A 21476-nucleotide genomic window follows, 5' to 3' on the forward strand; every position below is an offset into this window, starting at 1 on the left:
GCGGGAGGTGCGGGATTCGACCCCCTGCCGCCGCGTACCCATCGGTCTCTAATGTTCCCCTGGCCTGGTGCTCAGATTCTGTGAGATGAGATGATTGGGAAATTGGTCTTGACCCTACCGCGTGTACGTCACCGCGAACACCCAATAGCCGTTCGAGCGCGCTCCGCACAGGTGCTGGTGGAGTGTCTGCACCGTGGTGTAAGAATATTTTCTTACACCATGGTCTACACTCAATCGCGAAAGCGTTCAACAGCTGCGCTGGTCAAACGCATTTATGAGAAAACAACCGTTGAAGCATTTAATCCAACTCTGTTCTGATGGTCCACCGGTACCGGGCGTGGATAGGGGTCACTCTTGGAGAGGGCGGTTGGGGGGGGGGGGGGGGTCCGTTTGAACCATGCATTTCTTCGACTTTTTTTTTTGTAAAACTAAATTGAGTTCAGCATGGTTTTCCTGTATAAAATTTCCTCTCGCTTTGAGGAGTGGGGGCGAACATCCTCCACCCCCTCCCAATATCAGTATACGAGCACATGGTGCAACCACCGCGCTTCGTGCCGCACGTCGCGGAGATTTCACCTACGGTTAAATTGATGATCAGCTGCTAATTGTATATAACATGCAACGTCTCCGAGGCTTCTTTAAGCCGTCCTCGTTCGCGTTGGTAGCGCCAGCATACTTGCATTCGTTGTGGCGCTATGGAGCGCTGTCACCATCAGTAGCGGCGCCCTCTTTTTGCCAAGCAACAAGAACAGGAGCTTACACGCCTCCAAGTGATAGAACAGCCTTGCTCTCGCCGTTATTTCCAACTCATGCTGGGACTTTATTCCGAATATATATCGTTTCGTGTTGCGTCACACCAAACAATTTTTTTTTTCTAGTAAAACCAAATGCTCGCCATGGCCAGTAGCCTGGCTTGCCTAATATACATCGTTTATTTTATCGGAACTCTGCAAGCCAAATGGGAATTTCGGTGGCGGTGTCTCAGGCAGTGTCGGCGAGGGCGTCCTCGTCGTCGAACTCTCCCTCGTCGTCGGCTGTGGCCTCCTGGTACTGCTGGTACTCGGACACCAGGTCATTCATGTTGGACTCTGCTTCGGTGAATTCCATTTCGTCCATGCCTTCCCCAGTGTACCAGTGCAAGAAGGCCTTGCGGCGGAACATGGCTGCAAATTAAGACGGGCACCACGAATATTAGTTGTTTTTGTAGGCTTTCACGAATTGCAGCAGAACTTATACAGCTAGTTCAATTCTATCCGTCCGAATTATTTCCACCAAGTTACCCAGCTGTTCGGATTTTTGTTTCTGCGCCAACAAGTCCAGCTTTCACCGGCAAAAATTTTGAAAATTAGAAAATTGTAAGACACTGTTAAGGAAATATTGAAGGTAATGGTTCATTATTCTGATATGTAGCAAAATCTTCCTTTTAAAGTGTTTCCAGCGATCGCACCGGAACGCTTTTGAAGATAGCGAAAACGTGAATAGAAAAAAGAATAAGAGACTGCCTCGGGTGATCTGCGGATATATTGATTGTTTTAGTGAAATCTTGCATTATACGAGAAAACTGCGTTCATGAACGGCTTCCCGCTTAAAAATACTTTTGTCCATAATTCCTGAGTATCCGATTTCAAAAAGCGCCTTTCTCGATCATGAGGATCGGATTGAGCGATGGCGTCCAAAAATAGGCCTGCCTAAACTTGCAACAGAAGTGGAATAATCCAAGTTTTCTTTTGTATGCTGAGCGGCGGCGCGGATTAGCGTGAGGAGGGAGTGCTCACACACGCTCGCCATCTAAAGGGCGTAACTACATCCTACATTTGCTTTTAGTAAAAATCGATTTTCGGCTCTTTATGGGGTATGTAGATGTTTATCCGGCAACAAAATACGCATTATGTCGAGAAAATTGGATTTAAAAATTTTCCCGCTTCTCGATTCAAACTCGTGACGTCAAGACAAGCGAAATTCGTGACCACCGCTTAGTGAATAGCGATGTAGACTAGCCTCAGGGATCCACGACCAAAAAACAAAAAAGGAAGAAAACTCTTGAAGCACTGTAGTTTGCTTGCAAAAACGGTCGGTGATGGCGGAATCTGTATTTCATTTTTTGACCTTTACCTGGCTAGGGAAGGGGACGGACCTTTGTCCTCGTTTGGGTTGTCCACTGTTCGGGTTAGAGGTGCGCAGGGTTGAATGAGGGAAGTTCTAGAGATTGTGTAGGGTATCTAGGTCTGAGTAGAGTGACTCTAGGTCTGAGGTAGCTCACTCCCCACGGCACGGGAACAAATGCCCATCTCTTTCCCTTTCGCCTAGCCTTAGTCGTAGAAGCTCCGTTTTTTAGTGATAAAAGTGTCTTTCGCAATTAGAACGCTGCTACATTTCCATACAGGCCAACTTGAATTTGTCCTCGAGTCTCTTTAAAGGTGGCCGCTTCGTTACCTCTTTATGAGTGATTTTTACGGGCACTGCTAAATTTGTAACGTCGGAAACATTACCCCTCCTTGATACACGGTCTGCACATGGTGAACAGGGAAATGTCGCGCTTGTCATCGGAGATGTTTAATGAACGGGGTCGTTCCTTGCAGCTTGTGGTTTGTCAGTGAAATGCGCGTACAAAAGTTTTGCCGACACTGTTTGTGACGTCATCTTTGTCACAAAAGAACACCGCATCCAACACACCCCTGTTTTGGTTTAGGTTTTCTGCTTTTTGCTCTTTGATGATTGTTTTACTCACAGTTCTATTAACAACAGATTGCAACGAACAGAGAGGGCTTTAAGCAATATTACGGGAGCGCCACCTTAAGATTAAAAAAAAAATAATAATCCCAAAGTTGCCCTTGAACGATGAAGTAGGCGCTCTATGCAACTGCAGATTGTACGTGTGAACTGCATGCTGTGCTATTAGTAGAATGTAATTCGAGCAATTCTGATAAATGACTGACCAGTGAATTGTTCTGAAATGCGCTTGAACAGCTCCTGAATGGCCGTGCTGTTCCCGATGAACGTCGCAGACATCTTGAGGCCACGGGGTGGGATGTCGCAGACGGCGGTCTTGACGTTGTTCGGGATCCACTCGACAAAGTAGCTCGAGTTCTTGTTCTGGACGTTAAGCATCTGTTCGTCGACCTCCTTCATTCTCATGCGGCCGCGGAAGATGGTGGCTACCGTCAGGTAGCGGCCGTGGCGGGGGTCGCAGGCGGCCATCATGTTCTTGGCGTCGAACATCTGCTGCGTCAACTCTGGCACGGTCAGCGCCCTGTACTGTTGGCTGCCTCGGGACGTGAGTGGTGCGAAGCCGGGCATGAAGAAGTGCAGACGCGGGAAGGGCACCATGTTGACAGCCAGTTTGCGCAGGTCAGCGTTCAGCTGGCCGGGAAACCTGCGTGTGTATGGTTACTTAAGTTGCTTTAAGTCTGTTTTTTTTTGCGTTAAGCACCGCGAACAAGGGCCTGCAGGCGCCGCGCCATTCATGTCCCCAATTGTGCTACGAAGTTATACACAACACAAGCTATTCCCTCTTCAGGTGTGGTGAAGTAGTTTGCAGGCCTAAGCGCCTGTGGCCATTGTGGGCATCGGGCCATTCGTCGACGGCAGTGATCGGTGCCACTCACTACAGCTTCGCATATAGAGATGTCGAGTGACAGTAATAGACTACGATCCCTGAGAAAAGAAAGCTTCGTCACCTGAGGCATGTTGTGACTCCGGACATTGTGACAGAAACCAGGTGGTTGAGGTCCCCGTATGTGGGAGTGGTGAGCTTCAGGGTTCGGAAGCAGATGTCGTATAGCGCCTCGTTGTCAATGCAGTAGGTTTCGTCGGTGTTCTCCACCAGCTGGTGCACGGACAGGGTGGCGTTGTAGGGCTCGACGACGGTGTCGGAGACCTGCAGTTTTGAATGCGCTTGAATTCGCACTTTCTGTCGACGTGGAGCAAAGCCTACCACATCTATGCACAAGAAAAATTTTCTCATTTTTAAGCACTGTGATTCTTCGATTTCTCGCTACCATTGTCGAGCATTAAAGGGACAAGAAATTATTTTGATGGTCAAATTCTAGAGCAGCGATCAGTAGAGGTGGCCTTTGTCAGTATTAATTCGAGTCAAATTCAAAAGCTCTGCGTAGACCCTACACACACCTCCTTCACGCCCCGACGTCATGCAGATGCGGTGGCGCTGATGTCAGTAGCGCCTTTGGTACGGCAGGCAAAATAGGTTCCGCCTACCCGTGCCCACCAGCTGCTGCAGCTGCTGGCGGGACTGCGCAACTGCATCATGCCCGCGCCTCGATATGTTTCTCGCTGATAGATACCGCATTAAGGAATGGGCCACGGTAGTAAAGCGCGAAGTCTGGGCCTCGATCGCCGCTTCCAGGCAATGTACTTCGTAGCTGGGGAGTTGCGTTCATTCTCCTGAACATCAGCATAGTACGCTTATAATTGCTTAAGGGAAAAAAAACACAAATGTCTGCGCACGTAATTATCACGTCGAGCCGTTTTGGTGTTCACTGGGCGCTGACAGGCTGAATCACCACCAAGGAATGCGGTCTTTTGTTGATAGCAGATAATGTTTAAACGTGTGTGGAAGTTATACGATCATATAAAGCCGCGTTCATGGCACTTAATATTCACTTCAGACCATTTCTTAATATGGCCGACATAATTACTTGGTCTGTGTAGAAAGAAGTCTGCTAAATTGTGTCGTGTTTGCACGGCCACGTTGGCATGTTTCTGTACGTGTGCTAAAAGCCACGTGCTTTTTCACTGCATCATATGTCATAAGCTGTTTCATGAGGCGGTGCATGATCGCGAAGCTTGTTTGGAAAGAAGCAGCCGCGATCGCATTGCCCGAGTTGATGACGATGATGATGACCTCAGGCTTAATGGCACATACCCACGGCGGGGATTGGCCAGGGTGCAATGCTGATACAAACGCACTCATGGCCAAGGAGTGGTGTAATTAGATAATTTTGTGACCTAGACTCGAATTTTGATTAAAAATCAAGATTAAAAAAAAACGGAAATGAAAAAGCAGGGAATTCTCATTCTAGCAGAGGAATCTACCTGATGCAATTATATATTCGTGAATAAAATCGCACACCGGTTTCAATGCATATCCCTTGGCGCTTGCCCCGAAGGAGAGGAGAATCGGAATAAATAGAGCAAGCCCCCGTCGAGCGAGGGGATCTCTAAGTAAGCTGTACGGCGAGAAGTTAACCGCAAAGAGAAAAAAGTGATCTATGGACTCAATTTCGCCAAAGACTCAGAGAGGGTGGTCAGAAATATCCCTGATCGACATAAGCAGAGATTTAGTCGCGGTATTCTGCAGCGCAGTAGGGTCGTGGACACTTCACATTGCCTTGAACTGCACATCCGCGCACTCCAAGGAAATGCCAGGTGTTGAAAATTCGCTGCAGCAAGGAGAGGCTCATGGCTCAAGTAGTGGAGACGCTGGCTGCAGTCAAGTAGACAGTATTAGGGGCGAACGGGACAATAGGTCCACCAAGGGCGGACTTTGCAAAAAAATCAACTCTCTCATCAGAAGCAATGCCACAGTGCCCAGGGACCCAGTGAAAGCGTACTTTTGTAATGTGTGGTGGAACAAGAAATTGAAGGGAACGGCTCATAGGAGTATCTCTCGATTTTTCGAGCACTATCAAGACGGAAAGGCTGTCTTAAAGTATAACAACCTGAGAGATATTGCAGGGATTCCTTATTAAGGCCAACTCAATGGCCAGAAACTCGGCGACAAAAATAGGGGTATAGTCAGGAGCCCGAAATGATTAACTCTATTCAAGAGCCCTTGAGTAAATGCCAATGGCTGCTTTTTCATTTTTCTGGGAGGCGTCTGTAAAAACGGCAGTATGGTTAGGGAATTTATCCAGACACTCCTTAATAAGCCCATTTAAAACATTTGCAGGCAGATTCTTAGCATTCCTTGGGAAGGTGTCGTCAAAGGGGACTACAGTATCGGCCCGGCGGTGGTTAACTGGTACTACAGAATTTATTGATACAGAAATTTTTGACAGCAGGGAATTAGTGAACACAACCTGAGGAAGCTTATACCTAGGCCAAAAATTACCAAAGAATAGAGATGGGTTCGTTGTAAATATAGGGTTAGCTAATTCAGGAACAGGCTCAAAAGACATTAAAAACGTCCGCACAGTGAGAAGCTGAGCCGCAAATTTAGATCAGGTATCCGCGCCTCCAAGTACAGCGCAGCGTTAGCAACTGATTTAGGCGGACCTAAGCAAAGGCGCAGAGCGCGTCGCTCCATAACAAACAGGGGTTCAAGCTTGTACCTTGTGCACCCAGAAAAGAGAACAGAGCCAAATTCAAGTACACATGTCTTATACAGAAAGAGCAAAGTGTTCCGACTCATACCAAATTTTTTGTTGCTGATCCTCTCCAACCGGCCAAGGGCACGCTCACCTTTAAAGCACAATGCTTCTAATCAAGTAGGGCATAAGCATCCGCGCGCGAGCACCTATCGCGCTGAATAATGTCCAAGACACACTGTTCATCTTTGGGCAGGTGGGATCGTCAGCTGCGAGATCAGACTTGGAAGTGCAGACGTCTGAAGCATGAGCACCGCCGCAAACGCGGCAGCGCGTTGCCGACTTGCAAGATTTGCCACTCTGACCAAAACGCCAGCAGTTCTTACATTGTAATGGACGGGGCTGCAGTGGGTCAACACGGTAGACAATGGGCCAGACTTTGATTTCCAATCGGCAAGAGGAGCCCGCAAAAGTTGCTATAACAGACTCAGTTGGAATACGAGAGCCTCCAGCCTCTGTTGCAGCGGTAAACTGAGAGGATGCCCACACCGGCATCATGGAAGTCCAAGAATTTCTTCTGGCGTAGCGGAGGGATACACACCGCGGATTATTCCTTTTACGCAGGCGAGTTGCTCGGGAATAAACGCTTTCACCGGGAGTGAGGCAAAAGAGGTGCACTGCAGCAAGTCTGCAACACAATCCAAATCAGGTGATTTGCACAGAATTCTTCTTTTGGCTAATGGTCGAACCTCGGAAATCTCAAGATATCGAATGGTCGCTGCCTTCAGCTGCTCCTGGATCATATGAGAGCTCTTGATCTTAATTAAACCATCTCCTACAGGGACCAGAGCCACAGGGATACGCTTGGCAAAAAGAATTTAGGCAAACTGGCGAACCAGGCTACTGGACCTGTGCCCGAGGAAGACATAGCCATGTCCGTAAGCCTAAGAAACATGAAGCCTACATCCAAAAGGGAAAAAACCTGGCCAAATCCCCCACTCGCGGAACGGCCTCACCAGGAGTTTACAGGATCAGCAGCACCAAGACACGCTTCAGCAGCGAGGCCAGATGAAGCGGGAGGCGACATAGAACAGCCGTAGAACAGCGTCGGGTCGTATCAGCACAATGGACACTAAGGGCCGTTGTTGTTGTGGCCTTCGTGACATGGCACATACCCACGACGGGGGATTGGCCAGGGTTCAGTGGGGAGACCCCATAGAATAGGGTAAATGGTGCCAAGCTATTTTGCCTTGGGTGAAATTTACGAGTGATTAAAAAGAAAAGAAGGGCCCTTTCTTCTTCTTTACGAAGTTGTTGTTGTTGTTGTTGTTGTTGTTAGCCTATCAAAAGATGGCACATACCCACACTGGGGGATCGGCCAAGAATCGGGTGGCTATTCACCTGAACGCAGTTAACAAAAAGGAAAAGCACGTGGGAGCATAACACCGGTGAATTTTTCGTCATGAACAGAAAAGGGATGAGTGTTTTGATTTTAAAATTTTAAGAATAATAATAAAGAGAGTGATTAAATATTTATGGTTTAGTCAAAATGTAACAATTGATAGAAAAGAAAAGGTTGAAACACTTAGCAAGGCAGTCGGTGAGATTCTATCAGGAAATTTTGAACAGCGGTGCAAACAGATCTGTGGCTGAACCCAAATGTTGTGGCGCCAAATGATAGCAAGAGCGGGCTGCTCAAACTAAGGCCAAGATGCTGCAAGGGCTCCTCCAGCAACCTTTTTCTCAGTGAGTTGAATCGGCGACAATATAGCCAAAAATGTTTAATGGATTCTGGCTCACGGCAAAATGCACAAAGGGGAGAGAGCGCCAAACCCGACTTGTGTAAATAGAAATTTAGAGGGGGGATGCGGCAGCGTAGCCTCGTCAGTGATACTTCAAGCTGCCGAGAGCAACAAATTTTCCTGTTCCAATAATATTTAAGGTGCTCATAATCCGCCGATGTTAAAAGTGATGTGTCTTGCGAGCTTAAAAACGCACGTCGCCGAAATCTAGATGCTGTAATGTAGGCTGTAGCCGGGATGATTGGCAACACGGGGCCGCTGAGGGAAGCCTTTGCGAGATTATCAGCAATCTCATTTACTGTCACACTGCTGTGGCCGGGAACCCATACTAAATGAACAAGGCTCAAATGCGGAGGAAGTAGGGATAAGAAAGTTGATAAAATGGGACCGTAAACCTGTGCAGCGAGGGACGAACACAAAGATAAAGAATCAGTAATTACTGCAACTGCTGTAATAGAGGGGTCTAGCTTGCGTAGAGCAAGTACAACTGCTAGAAACTCTGTTTGAAAAATAGGGGTGAAATCTGGAAGGCGCAGAGAAAAGGACCAGCCTAAATGGGAGCAAAATATTCCCACACCTGCTTTTTCATTGCATTGCGATGCATCAGTGGCTATTGCTATATCGGTTGGTAGGGTCCTCAGATGATCTTCTAGAAGGCCATTTAGAATACTCGGCGGCAAAAGTTTTGCATTTTTTGGGAATATGTCGTCGAAAACAATGTGGATAGTGGGCCCATTCCGAAGCGCAGGAAGGATATCATAAATGTTTACATCTAAAGGCTGAAGTAATCTTTGCACAAACACTACCTGAGGGGAATTGAAACGAGACCAGGGGACACAAAAAAAGGAGGTCGGCTGAGAACAGAAAATGCTTTGGAAACGGTGGAAATGGGATTCATACATCCTGAGGTAAGTTTGCACAGTTAAAAATTGAAGTCGTGATAAGAAAGACGGAATGCGGGCTTCAAGGTACAGCACATTGATAGCCACACATTTTGGAAGGCCGAGGCACATGCGAAGTGCTTCCCTCTCTAAAAGGACGAGAGGGCGAAGTTTATATGTAGCCGAGCCTGAAAACAACACTGATCCAAATTCTAAAATTGGCCTGACATACATTATGTAGATCATTAATAGCGCATCTCTGCGCATGCCGTACCGGTGATGACATAATCTCCGTAACATGCCCACGGCACGAGCCCCTTTCGCCGCGACATGGTCAATGTGAGGTCGCCAGGTGAGTTTGTTGTCATAAATGACCCCTAGGTATTTTAGGGATTGAACCTGCGGTATTATTTTTAACTGGAAAGTGAGAGAGACCACTACAGGAGTGAATAGAGGGAAAACAAGAGTAGCGCACTTGCCAACATTTAACTTCAGGTGTAATGCGCTCAACCAGTGCTCAAGTGTATTCAAATATGACTGCAACAGACCATACAGAGAATGTATATCCGGCGCAGCAGCAAAAAACGCAATGTCGTCCGCCTAGACGTAAGTGCGTGCATGGCGGTGGAGACGAATTTAGCTTAACAGAATATTAAAGAGCAGAGGAGAAAGAACAGCTCCTTGCGGTACACCTCGCGTTTGTCTATACCTCTCTGAATGAACACCATTATGGACGCAAAAGAATTCCCTGTTATGAAGAAATGCAGATATCCATGCAACTACATAATCTGGAAATTGAAGAGACTGTAGCCTATGTATCAGGATGGAGTGTTCTACACTGTCGTAAGCTTTGGCGACATCTAACGTAACCAAAGCCGCGACCAGGCGTTGACGACGAGCAAGGAGAATTCTGCTCTCAAGATCAGCATGTACATTCCATATCGAACACCGTGGCCGGAATCCGAGTTGGCACGGGCTGAGTATACTTTTGCGGTCCACAATGGCTGACACCCGAATTAGTAACAACTTTTCTATCAACTTTACCACGTTTGATGTTAAAGAAATTGGCCTAATATTATCCAATTCATAGCCTCCACCCTGATTTTTAAGTAAAGGGATCACCTTGCACAGCTTCCACTCAGAAGGTATCCAAGCGTGTTTGAGAGAGTAGTTTATTAGGTGCAATAGGGAGTTGGGAGACTCTTCAAATAGAATCTTGAGCATCTTTGTGGTAACACTATCAGGGCCAGGAGCAGCAGCTGGCAATCTCTGGACAACTTGTGAAAGCTCTGATAGATTTACTTGGGAGTCATTATCATTTGGTACGACTGGTGCAAACAACAATGGTCGCATAGGTAGTAAAGACGAGAACCGCTTTTGCAGGCCTGCGGCTATTAATTCAACCGCCTGGATAGCTTCTACAGGTGACATAACTAATGACTGAAAATTATGAGAGGACATGAGCTGTTTCCTAGACCGTAGAAAACCGAATAGTGCACGTCGGTTGCCCGCCTTTGAAAGATAATCGAAGTGTTCTGAGTCATATTTTTCCTTTGCGCGAGAAACTGTGCGTTTAAAGGTGGCTGCAATAAATTTATAATCACTCCAGTTATTCGGACATTGGTTATGAAGAAGCTTTTTCCATGCTGCCTTCCTCCGCCTGTAATCTATTGTACAGTCCGCATTCCACCAGTTAGAAGAATTCCCTTTTATTGGCCTCACTAGGAACTCCGACTTTTTACGGCTTTCCTCAATAGCCAGACATATGCTTGCTGACTGGTGGACCTCGGCGATGTTAGACACTGGAGCAAGGGCAGAGCGCAACGCCGTCTGAAATCTGTCATAATTTACATGTGACCGCAACTGAGAAGACGCCGGAGTAACACGACATATGATATCAAAATGAATAGGTATATGATCACTTGAAGTGCCGCTATCAACTGTCGACCAATTCGTTACGCCAATTCCAGGACTAATGAACGTGAGATCTAAAACAGATTGAGTGTGTGAGCGAAGATAAGTGGCCGATCCTGAATTTAAGCACATCAGGTTGTGATCAGAAACCCAGTCCCAAAGGCGCTTGCCGCACGAATTAGTCCTAAAACCCCAAGACACATGGTGAGAATTGAAGTCCCCAGCCACGAGAACTGGGTTTTTACAGTTTACGAGTAAAAAATCCAGAGGTCTAACATCCTGGACTCCATTGGGGAAATAACAATTTGCAATTGAAAATGGAGAGCACCCAGGAAGTACAAAGTCTACTGCCAAAATCTCACAGTCAGGAGACATTTGTTGAAAAGATACCACAGCGCTGTGGCAAAATTTTGAAGAGACTAAAGTTAGTAAACCCCCGCCTCTTGACTGGCGGTCTAGGCGAAATGACCGGTAATTTTTGATATGAAAATGTTTGTCGGTTGAAAGCCACGTTTCTTTCAGAATTATGACATCCGGATTAAGCTGAGTATAAAGGCAGTGTAAATCTGTGGAAGCGGAAAGAATAGAGCGACAGTTCCACTGCAGAACTCGCAACGACGCTATGGTTGCGAAAGTCTAGCAGCAGCAACTGCCTGCTCCAAAATGGTATCCTTGGGTTTAGTGCCAAGCTGCTTCTTCTTTGATTTGGGCTGGGTGCCCTGAGAAGACAACGAATGAGACATGGGGGACCCACTGCGCTTAATAAGCCGCGCATCAGGCTCCACCATCTCGGAATCATACATTATATCAACACCCCTCGAAGTACCCGAGGTAGGTACAGCGGAAGTGACAGAAGTTTGTTCCTGGGGTTGTGATGCTACTGGAATTTGAGACCGGATAAGAGGAGAGGGAATTGTTGTCGAAAGAGGTGCCAAACTAGCCTGCACGGCATGTGTAATCTGAGCCGCTAGAACATTTGTAAAGCACTCTGACACACTTGCGACAATCTTTTCTACCATTTTAGACATCGAAGCCTCCACAGCAGCCGCAATTGCCTGGGACAGCGTTGAGTCTAGCATGACACCTTGCCGAGCGGTCACACCGGCATAACCTCGTGCACGTTCTTTGACCTCTGAAATAGCGTCACGGCGCGAACAGCGTTTCCTGTCAATTATTTCCAGAATTTGAATTTCCTGAGCTCGAGAGGGACAATTTGAGTAGTTTGCAGAGTGCGCACCACCGCAAAGGCAACACTTCTCATTCTTCTCAGTGCAGGTGCTTGTTGCATGACCATCCCCACAGTTGCAACACCTCAAGTTGGATTTGCAACCGCCAGCGCTATGTCCATAACGCCAGCAGTTATTACACTGCAGAGGCCGAGATGATAATGGGTCTACCCGAAAAATTAGAGGCCATGCCTTGATTTCAGAGGGGCAGGAAGTGCCGGCAAAGGTAGCAATCACTGATTCAGTGGGCATCCGCACGTTGTTCACATCCCGGCTACAGCGGTGCACAGCAACAACACCTGCAGCCGACAGAAGCTCAAGAGTCTCTGCCGGAGACAGGGAAGAGTCTACACCTCGTACAATACCTTTCGTGCACGCCAGATGAGAAGGGATGAAAGAACTTACCCGAAGGGAGGCAAAGGATAAGGAGTTTAGTAAATCTCTTACACAGGCGAGGTCTGGCGATCTGCACAGAATCCCACCGCGTCCAAACTGGCGAACCTCTGAGATTGACTCATAATGAGAAGTAGTCGACTGGAGAGCAGCCCGAACAGCACCAGGGTTGTTCATCCTGATAGCACCACCATCCTTAGGCACCAGCGCGACAGGGATACTGCCGACACCACTGCGCAAAAAAGCTTCCAACGGTAGGAGATCAGTTGACAGAGAAGCCGACCAGAGGGAACTCCCCTGGCCGGGAGACTGGGTGGACATGGTCCGGGCTTACTGCCTTACCGCGCAAAGACGCAGAGAGAAAATGCCACAATCAGCCACCCGAAACTTAGCCGATCGTTCCCAGCAGAGCAGAGCCGTCGGGGCAGCGATGAACAGGACGAACGCCACTGGGTCGAACGATGTCCTCCTAAAAGAGCGTGTCGTCGTTGTTGTTGTTGTTGTTAGCCTATCAAAAGATGGCACATACCTACACTGGGGGATCGGCCAAGAATCGGGTGGTCAATGCTTCTATATCTTCTTCCTCGTTTCTTCTTCCTCGTTTCCAGTTGCAGCGTGCTTTTGTCTTCGTTTTTGCCATCGCATGACAACGGCCTCCAAAGTATCTCATAAAGCTAGCGCAAATAGATGAGAGCACACGAAGCTGCGTCCAGCACACGTAGTTGCAGGTGAGTGGAATTTTTTGGCTTGAGCCCCTGCGTCTTTCAATCAGACTCCTGCGTTGCTAGGGAAATGTTTCGGTTTGGTTTGGTTTGGTTTATGGAGTTTTAACTTTCCAAAGCGACCCAGGCTATGAGGGACGCCGTAGTGGAGCACCCCGGAAATTTCGACCACCTGGGGTTCTTTAACATACACTGACATCGCACAGTACACGGGCCTCTAGAATTTCGCCTCCATCGAAATTCGACCGCCGCCGAGGCCGAGGTCGAACCCACGTCTTTGGGGTTACCAGCCGAGCGCCATAACCACTGAGCCACCGCGGCGGCTATGCAAACGTTTCATTTAGGGGGTACACTAACAGAAACTGTCGGGTGAAACAATGCAGCGAGATTGAGAGGAGACGCGGAAATTGAAAGTATTTTCGTTATTTATGCATGAGATGTAACCAAATTTGGCACAACTGTGAACTTTTTATGCTAATTTCAGTGCTGTGCTTTATTTTCAGCTGGCTTGTACAGATGTTGGGTTATTATAATTAACACCGTCGTCAAGTCATCGAGTGTGGAATAATTAAGTAGAAAGTGCGCAAATTTTTTATGCCAGCATGTTCACAAAGCCCTGCTTTGTGTGATGAAGCTACTGTTCTTTTTTTTATGCAAAGTACGTATGCAAACAAAGGGTAAACTCTAGCATGCATATTTACGTGAACACATTTCTTAGAAAAATAACTTCAACATGCTACTGCATGTGTACAAAAAATTGTCAGATTTATTACACTACTCAATCTCTCAGGACCGCAGTGGTTCAGTGGTTATGGCGCTCAGCTGGTGACCCCAAAGACGCGGGATCGATCCCAGCCGCCGCGGTCGAAATTTCTGGAGCCCTACACTACGGCGTCCCTCATAGCCTGAGATGCTTTGGGACGTTAAACCTTCATAAACAAAACCATAAATAAATCAACGTCTCATGATTCATTCGCAGCAAATAGATTCATTCTATTTTTATTCGTTACGAAATTACGAAGGGATGAGTGATGCCAATCGTAGAAAACGTGAAAGCTGAGAAAACCAACCTTAAAGTTTATTCTCTCGTTTGCTTCGTTCACCCTCGTAGCTTTTTCTTTTGGTCAAAGAAATGCGGCACTGCAATCAATGGAACCTCTGATCTTCTGATCATTCCGCTTCCAAGTGATACTAAGATGGTGGTGCACCGTCGTCGGAAACCCGTGGAATTCGCGATGCGCCGAGGACACCAGAAGAGCGATTCGCTCAATCTTCGACGCCCACACATCAAAAAAGCGTAATTTTCTAAATTTCTACTGCACAAAAAATGGCGATCAGTTTGGCCATTTTAATAAGGTGACAAATCGGCCTCGTTGGTGCATGATCTTGTGGCGAAAAGCAGCGCTTACACGCGACAGAGGAGACTGGAGACACGACGCTGTCCCCACTTGCCTCGCTGCGCGGCACGTGTGTCAAGTGACGGTGAGCGCACGTCTGCTCCGCCGAAACAACGCCAGAGCTTCTCCTCACTGCTATCCCGAAGTGGAATTATTCCGGCTAGTGCAGAGCGTCAAAAAGTGGTTATTTTATTCCACGTCTAGCGTAGAAATCAACGGCAGCAACGCTTTGTGTTTGTAACTGATCATATATACAACACACAGTGCCAAACAATATCTCTGAATAGGCCGTACGTGGTGAACGCGAGCCTGTGCACTTCGAGAAATTACGAAGTTCAAAGCATCAACAGCATCAACCACTTGGTGATTCGCAGAAACCGACAACGCGCCTACAAGCCTACCGCGAGCCCGCTAGCGACTGCAGTGACACCTTGTTTGTTTGCAAACATGCAGCAGGTCTGCGGGAATACGGTGGCCGCAGCTGGCAAAAGACAGGGTTAATAGGAGAGACATGGGAGAGGCCTTTGCCCTGCAGTGGGCCTAGTCAGGCTTATGGTGATGATGATGGTGCAGCATGTCTATAATTTACAATTTCTATTTAAATCGCTGCTCGCACTGACTCGCAGTCTGCTAGGGCGACAGCTCACCTCGCATTCTTTGCCTTAGCACACTATACTTAGCCGCTCCTATCCCAAAGATGTCAATGGGCAGCCTGACGCCCACTGCCCATTCGGCATGCTCAGGTGGCGTGGGCGGGATTGCGCAGCCCCGACCTGTTTTCTGTTAGCACGAAAGCAATCCTAGCCAACCCCTAACGATTTCGACAATGTCTCACGCGGAGAAAATGAAGCCTCAGCCAGACTCAGTAAGGAAATGGGTGTGCATGGCAATAAAGCTCAATTCTGGGGATGGTCCTGCAGGGTAAGGACAGCAACACATGGTATGGCACATGATGGTGTATATTGTGTATGGGGGTTTAACGTCCCAAAGCGACTCAGGCTATGAGGGACGCCGTAGTGAAGGGCTCCGAAGATTTCGACCACCTCGGGTTCTTTAACGTGCACTGGCATCGCACAGTACACGGGCCTCTAGAATTTCGCCTCCATCGAAATTCGACCGCCGCGGCCGGGATCGAACCCGCGTCTTTCGGGCCAGCAGCCGAGCGCCATAACCACTTAGCCACCATGGCGGCCCTGATATGGCACATGGAGAATGTCCCAAACATGGTTAGGACGCCCGAAATTTGCCCTTCGAATGACCTTGACCGAATTCGACTGCCGGTGAATCTGGCTGTGCTCAGGTGGAAGACAGGCTTCACCTCGTCTCGAAATGGAATTGGCCCACCTCCAAAAATAGGAGTTGGCCCAACCCCTAAAATTTGAAAATTGACCTACGTTCGGGACCGACATGCGACACCCCCAGAATGGGTTTGGCCCACCCCCAAAATTTGGGAGGCCCACCATGCTTTCGCGCACTATTTCGTGCTTAGCAATGATAAACCGCTAGCCATTTTTTTTTTCGGCACGTCGTTGTGTAAGAGTTGAGGGAAGCTAAGAAGCATCATTTTTAATCGCCGATATCTTCGGTGTTAAAGGGCTGTAGACACCAAAAATTTGCTCGCATGTTTTCTGCTTTCAAATGATGCTTTAGACATTAGAATACATGTATCGCCGCGTTGTTTTCGCCTACGACCGATAAATAATATATAATTGAATTTCTTCTTTCATGCTGTTTCGGTTTCATCAACCGAACGATGGCTGTGACGTGTAGTTGGACTTGGAGTATCGTGAGGCAGGAAAAAAACGGCAGTATGACTGCTGATACGTCGTTTGTTTTTATTCCAGCTCTTGAAGCAGGCATGTTTAAGCGTTACAGTGAATTAAAACTACGTGTCAGCGTTTATATTGCAGTTTTTTTCGTGCCTCACATGATCTAAAGTCGAACTACATGCCACAACCATCGTTCGGTTGATGAAACCGAAACAGCATGAGGGAAGGAATTCAGTAATCAGTGATTTAGCGGTTGTATGCGAATACCAGGCGATGATCCATGTATTATAATGCCTAAAGCATCATATGGAAGAATAAAACGCGCAACTAAATTTACATGTCTGTAGTCTTTTAATGAAGCTAGCTTATAATTTTTTTGCTGTTCGGTGACGAGTGATGGAATAGCGATCGCTCGTGCGCTTTTCCTAACCTCAGTATATACCATTTCATGGTCCCTTTAAGGTCACAGCCGTCGTGCGCTTGCACTCTGCAGCTGTTTTCGCGCCATTCGTTTGGCAGCAGCGGTGGGTGACGTAAAGTCTCGCACCTTCACGCGCGAGTGCGGTGTTCGATACCACCGTAGTAGGTAGACATCAAGAAAGCAAGCTCGCTGAGGTCACCACATGCGGACGTGGTGAAGCCTTCATATCTGACGGCAGTTTAATAATAATAATAATAATAATAATAATAATAATAATAATAATAATAATAATAATAATAATAATAATAATAATAATAATAATAATAATAATTGGTTTTTGGGGGGGAAAGGAAATGGCGCAGTATCTGTCTCATATATCGTTGGGCACCTCAACCGCGCAGTAAGGGAAGGGATAAATGAGGGAGTGAAAGAAGAAAGGAAGAGAGAGGGGCCGTAGTGGAAGGCTCCGGAATAATTTCGACCACCTGGGGATCTTTAACGTGCACTGACATCGCACAGTGCACGGGCGGCTTAGCGTTTTTCCTCCACAAAAGTTTGCGTCTCGCTGGTATTGATGCTGTCCTGGCTTAAGACACGTGCCGGCGGCGCGGAAGCTGTCACGAGGAATGCTCACCTTCGGGGAGGGCATGACGCTGAAGGTGTTCATGATGCGGTCCGGGTACTCCTCCCGGATCTTCGAGATGAGCAGCGTGCCCATGCCGGAGCCGGTGCCTCCGCCCAGGGAATGGGCCAGCTGGAAGCCCTGCAGGCAGTCGCAGCTCTCTGCCTCCTTGCGCACCACGTCCAGCACGGAGTCCACCAACTCGGCGCCCTCAGTGTAGTGGCCCTTGGCCCAGTTGTTGCCGGCGCCGCTCTGGCCTGCGAAGGTTACCGCGCATATGTACGCCACCTGCATATCCCCGCGCTGCTGGGAGCCGCTGTTTCGAGCCAATAAGCTTTGACCAAAAAGGTAGCCGCTAAGGCGCTTTGCGCTGAAACCTTTCCTGTTTCTACGCGAATTTTTCTTCAGTCGCATGATAGTGAAGCGGGCTTCAGATCAAATTCGCCGACCTTATAAAATAACTTTTCATATTTCAAGATGGAAACTCAGCGCTCAGGAACGTATGTCAGGCGCATAGGGCAGCAAGCTTCGTGTTGCAATGGTCGCCTCAGTTGCTGTTCACTTGCATTTTGTACGCAGCGAATTTGCCACCGAAAGAGTGGGAACAGCCAAGATTATACAGCCGACTATGAATGCCGATTCTGAGCACAGGTACGAGCAAATAGAGTTACCTTTGTTAACCCTAAGCTGTGGCTGAACCTAACGAACACTACGATGGGCTAAGAGCAGCTGCTGCAAGGAACTTCCGGCTAGGGACGGCTAGAATTAATCCCGGCTCCCCACGAACCTTTGCGCACACACGTGCAGCTGATGACGTTGAGCTGAACTTGATCAGTACATGCTAAAACAGCAACGGAGATATGAAGCTAAAAGAGACGCTTACCGAATATGAAATTGTCGGGCCTGAACAGTTGACCGAAAGGTCCCGATCTGACGGAGTCCATGGTTCCTGGCTCCAAGTCGAGGAGGATGGCACGGGGAACATACTTGCCGCCTGAAAAATACAAACCAGGTTTTTTTTTTCTTTACAGCCGTCAGTATTTTACTACCGTTGCGTGAACTGGAACATATCCAGCAAGTCTGCCACGCAGTTTCTAATGCTGAACGCATGCGGAGCAGACGAGCGCCACCGACCAGGGAACTGTGGGGTCGCCACATGGGGCATGTCTGCATGCGCATAAAGGCACATAGACATAATGGCGAAAACATTTCGATGCCACTGCGTTACACGACAGAGCAGAACGTTTTCGAGCGCTCATGCACCATTGGGTATGCGTTTGTGATGCTATCATCATGAGCAGCATTCGCAGCCCCTTTGATAAAACTTACGTTTGCACAGTAGGTATGCTATTAGAACACATACGGTATTCGTCCGTCATGCTTCTCGTCAAAATTTTCAATGAGGAAATAGTATGTGTCGAAAGAAATGTGCCAAAAACACAACTATAGTCTGTTAAAACTCAAGAATGTAGCGGCGAATGCTCTTCCTAAAGCCCCTCCAGCCAGTCGCTTCGGTCGGTTTTCATGAGGCAGGGGCTAAGCACGAAAAGGAAAGAGTACGGCGTTTGTACCCGTGCCGTGGGGAGTGCGTTCTTCGTTATTCGGGTTATGAGAGCGGAGTAGTTAAAGGGGGAGTTGAAAAGACGTTGCGGTGTTGCTAGGGCTGAGGACGTGTCCCTTTCCTGCCTAGCTGCTGCTGCAGAGCCAAACGCTTTTAGCTGCACGGAGTAAATTGGACCACCCAGGGTTCTTTAACATACACTGACATCGCACAGCACATGGGTCTTTTCCATTTCGCATCCACCGAAACGCGGCCGTCGCGGCTGGAATTGAACCTGCGTCCTCGATTCCATTAGCCGATCGCACTAACCACTGAGCCACCGCGGCGGGGTTTCAAATTCGCCATCATTTACGTTACTCGCTTGCCCAGTATTGCCCCCTCGCGGACGAGAATCTACAGGTGCCGAGAACACGCGCAAGTCAAGTAAGAGCATTTCGTTAATGGGGGAAAGCTAAAGCAAAAAAAAAAAAAAGAAAATTCAGCCAATCGCTGAATGGTACCTGCGCCATCACGTCACCTCTGCCGCAAGAAACGATCAAGAGAAATAAGCTATCGGCATGCGTTTTTGTTTTTGTTCTTTTGGCGCGAAAAACGTTTAAACATGGATAAATGCTTTGAAGAGAACACAAGGTGCGAGACGCCTATCATCTCCAAATTCAGATAAGCATACAGTGGTAGAGGTGCGGTCTAGTTGGCTCTTCATATCTTAAAACGGCGAAAAGGACGCGGACAATGACAAAAGTGGACGCATACTGCTGAGTTTGTGTCCACTCCTGTCATTGTCCGCGTCCGTTGCGCTGTTTTCAGATAAGCAGACGCATGTATCCAACAAAGGCGGCCGTGCCTGACGGCTGCTGCGTCGCATGCACACATGTTGCGACAGTTCGCAGGTCATGGCGTCCGTGGCCTTAGTGCGCGCGAACAGTGTTACGGTGATCCCTGATACAGCATATAGATTTGCCGTTTAAAATGTCGAGGACGAATTCCGCTGACATTCACAAGTTCCCGCCAAGAAATGAACGAAACCGTACGCGTGCGACCATATTCCGGCCACGGGTGCATCGGCCTAGGAAGTTTTGCAACAGGTGGTACGTTTACATGCACCTCATTTCTTGCACCTCATTTCAGAACTGCCTCCAGTCACATCCAGTCCAATTTTAACAAAGTTGGCTGCGAGTAATCCAAATAAAAGGGATCGGACTCCTGGTGGAAGGAAGTCAGAAATGAAACAAATATTTACGTATAAAAACGAGATGAGGACGTCCCCAAAAAGTGCACTCATTGGTTTCGCGAAATCGGAGTTTCTGTTCAAAAATCACAGTGAGGGCCTGGTAGCATACAGCATATGCCCCGTATACACAGGACGTACTGGGTTCGAATGTCAGCACCGCCGGTGATTCAACAGTTTTTTAATGGTCACAAAAGCATCTTTCGACAAGATGCTCGGCTTCTTCAGGCCGCCACCGGGTTTCTGATAATACCGTCACTTCGAGGGGTAAATCAATTACTGCACGTTTTTTGGTAGCTATGGGCAGCTGCAGCTCGTTCCACGCATTTCCTATTGGTTGTATATTTCTACAACCTCTGGCGAGCGGTGAGGATCCCACTGTTGCGGCGTTCCCCAACACTGCAGATCATCACCTCTGCAGATAATTCGTGCCCCGTGGTCCAGAACGACACCTCGGAAATTTCCCAAAAGTAACATTGGCGCCAAACACCATACGGAACTTCTGTGTAATGGCGAGGGCCCACATCGTCAGCGCAGGCGAGAACACGAACCGCGTTTGCTCGTTTTTACGGCCGCGATGGGCATCTAGCCCCATGCGTGCCCACGAATAGCCGTGCGAGTGGCTCCGGAACTCCCGACGGAGGCTGCAGGAAAATTGAAACCATATGCGCGAAGGCAATGCCCTGGCTCGCTCTTGTGCGAGAGGGTCGCGCGGCGGCACGAGAAGGTGATTTTTACGGCTACCGGAAGTGTGCCCATGACGTCGTGGCTGCCGTGGCTCCAGCGAATGAGAGTGTGTGGTGGCCTGGCGACGTCATGGTACAGTGACGTCTTTGTTCCACGATTTTAGTTCCAAAATTGGTCACTGCGAGTACACCAATCGGCCCGCGAATTTTGAAAAACACGGTTTTTAAAAGTTCATAATAAATTGCTGGCTCAGTTCTGAAGACTCATACTTGGTGTGAATGCTTCTTAGCATCATTTCTAAGCATTGAAAACATTTACAAGTGACTTTTTATTCATTGCATAGTCCCTTTAATGCCTTCATACAATATCAGGCGACTGGGTAGCGAGGTGGATCTACAATAAACGTTTTTCCTAGAACTCTCGTCCGGGAAACTTTTGTTCCCAGTAGTAAACTGGTAACCAAAAAGTTAACTTTAGTAAGTAAAAAATTACAGTGATATTTTTTGCATCTAGCGCATGCTAACATGGAGTGTTGGACCAGGCTTGTGGCGTGCGAGAAAAAAGCATACTTTTTGACGTGCCCATTC

General features: G+C 47.9%; 1 protein-coding gene across 1 annotated transcript; it reads right to left on the reverse strand.

The window, feature by feature from the left end:
• Window positions 1–794: 794 nt before the first annotated feature.
• LOC144113763 (tubulin beta chain-like) lies at window positions 795–18414 on the reverse strand. The gene is made up of 5 exons (XM_077647072.1): window positions 18297–18414; window positions 17426–17670; window positions 3678–3877; window positions 2937–3373; window positions 795–1163 (listed from the first exon to the last, which is right to left on the reverse strand). The coding sequence occupies exons 1-5, from the start codon at window positions 18355–18357 to the stop codon at window positions 982–984; spliced, it is 1125 nt and encodes a 374-aa protein (XP_077503198.1). The 5' UTR covers window positions 18358–18414; the 3' UTR covers window positions 795–981.
• Between the last annotated feature and the right edge of the window lie 3062 nt (window positions 18415–21476).

This window comes from Amblyomma americanum, chromosome 1 (genome assembly GCF_052857255.1).
Source record: "Amblyomma americanum isolate KBUSLIRL-KWMA chromosome 1, ASM5285725v1, whole genome shotgun sequence".
NCBI classification, from domain to species: Eukaryota; Metazoa; Arthropoda; class Arachnida; order Ixodida; family Ixodidae; genus Amblyomma; species Amblyomma americanum.

Excerpts from the sequence above, each read along its gene's own strand:
- LOC144113763 (XM_077647072.1), bottom strand. The coding sequence starts at position 18,357 with ATGGACTCCGTCAGATCGGGACCTTTCGGTCAACTGTTCAGGCCCGAC. Across the intron at positions 3,878-17,425 it reads GCGTCATGCCCTCCCCGAAG|GTCTCCGACACCGTCGTCGA; the intron begins GTGAGCATTCCT and ends TCAAAACTGCAG. Across the intron at positions 3,374-3,677 it reads GGAGTCACAACATGCCTCAG|GTTTCCCGGCCAGCTGAACG; the intron begins GTGACGAAGCTT and ends ATACACACGCAG.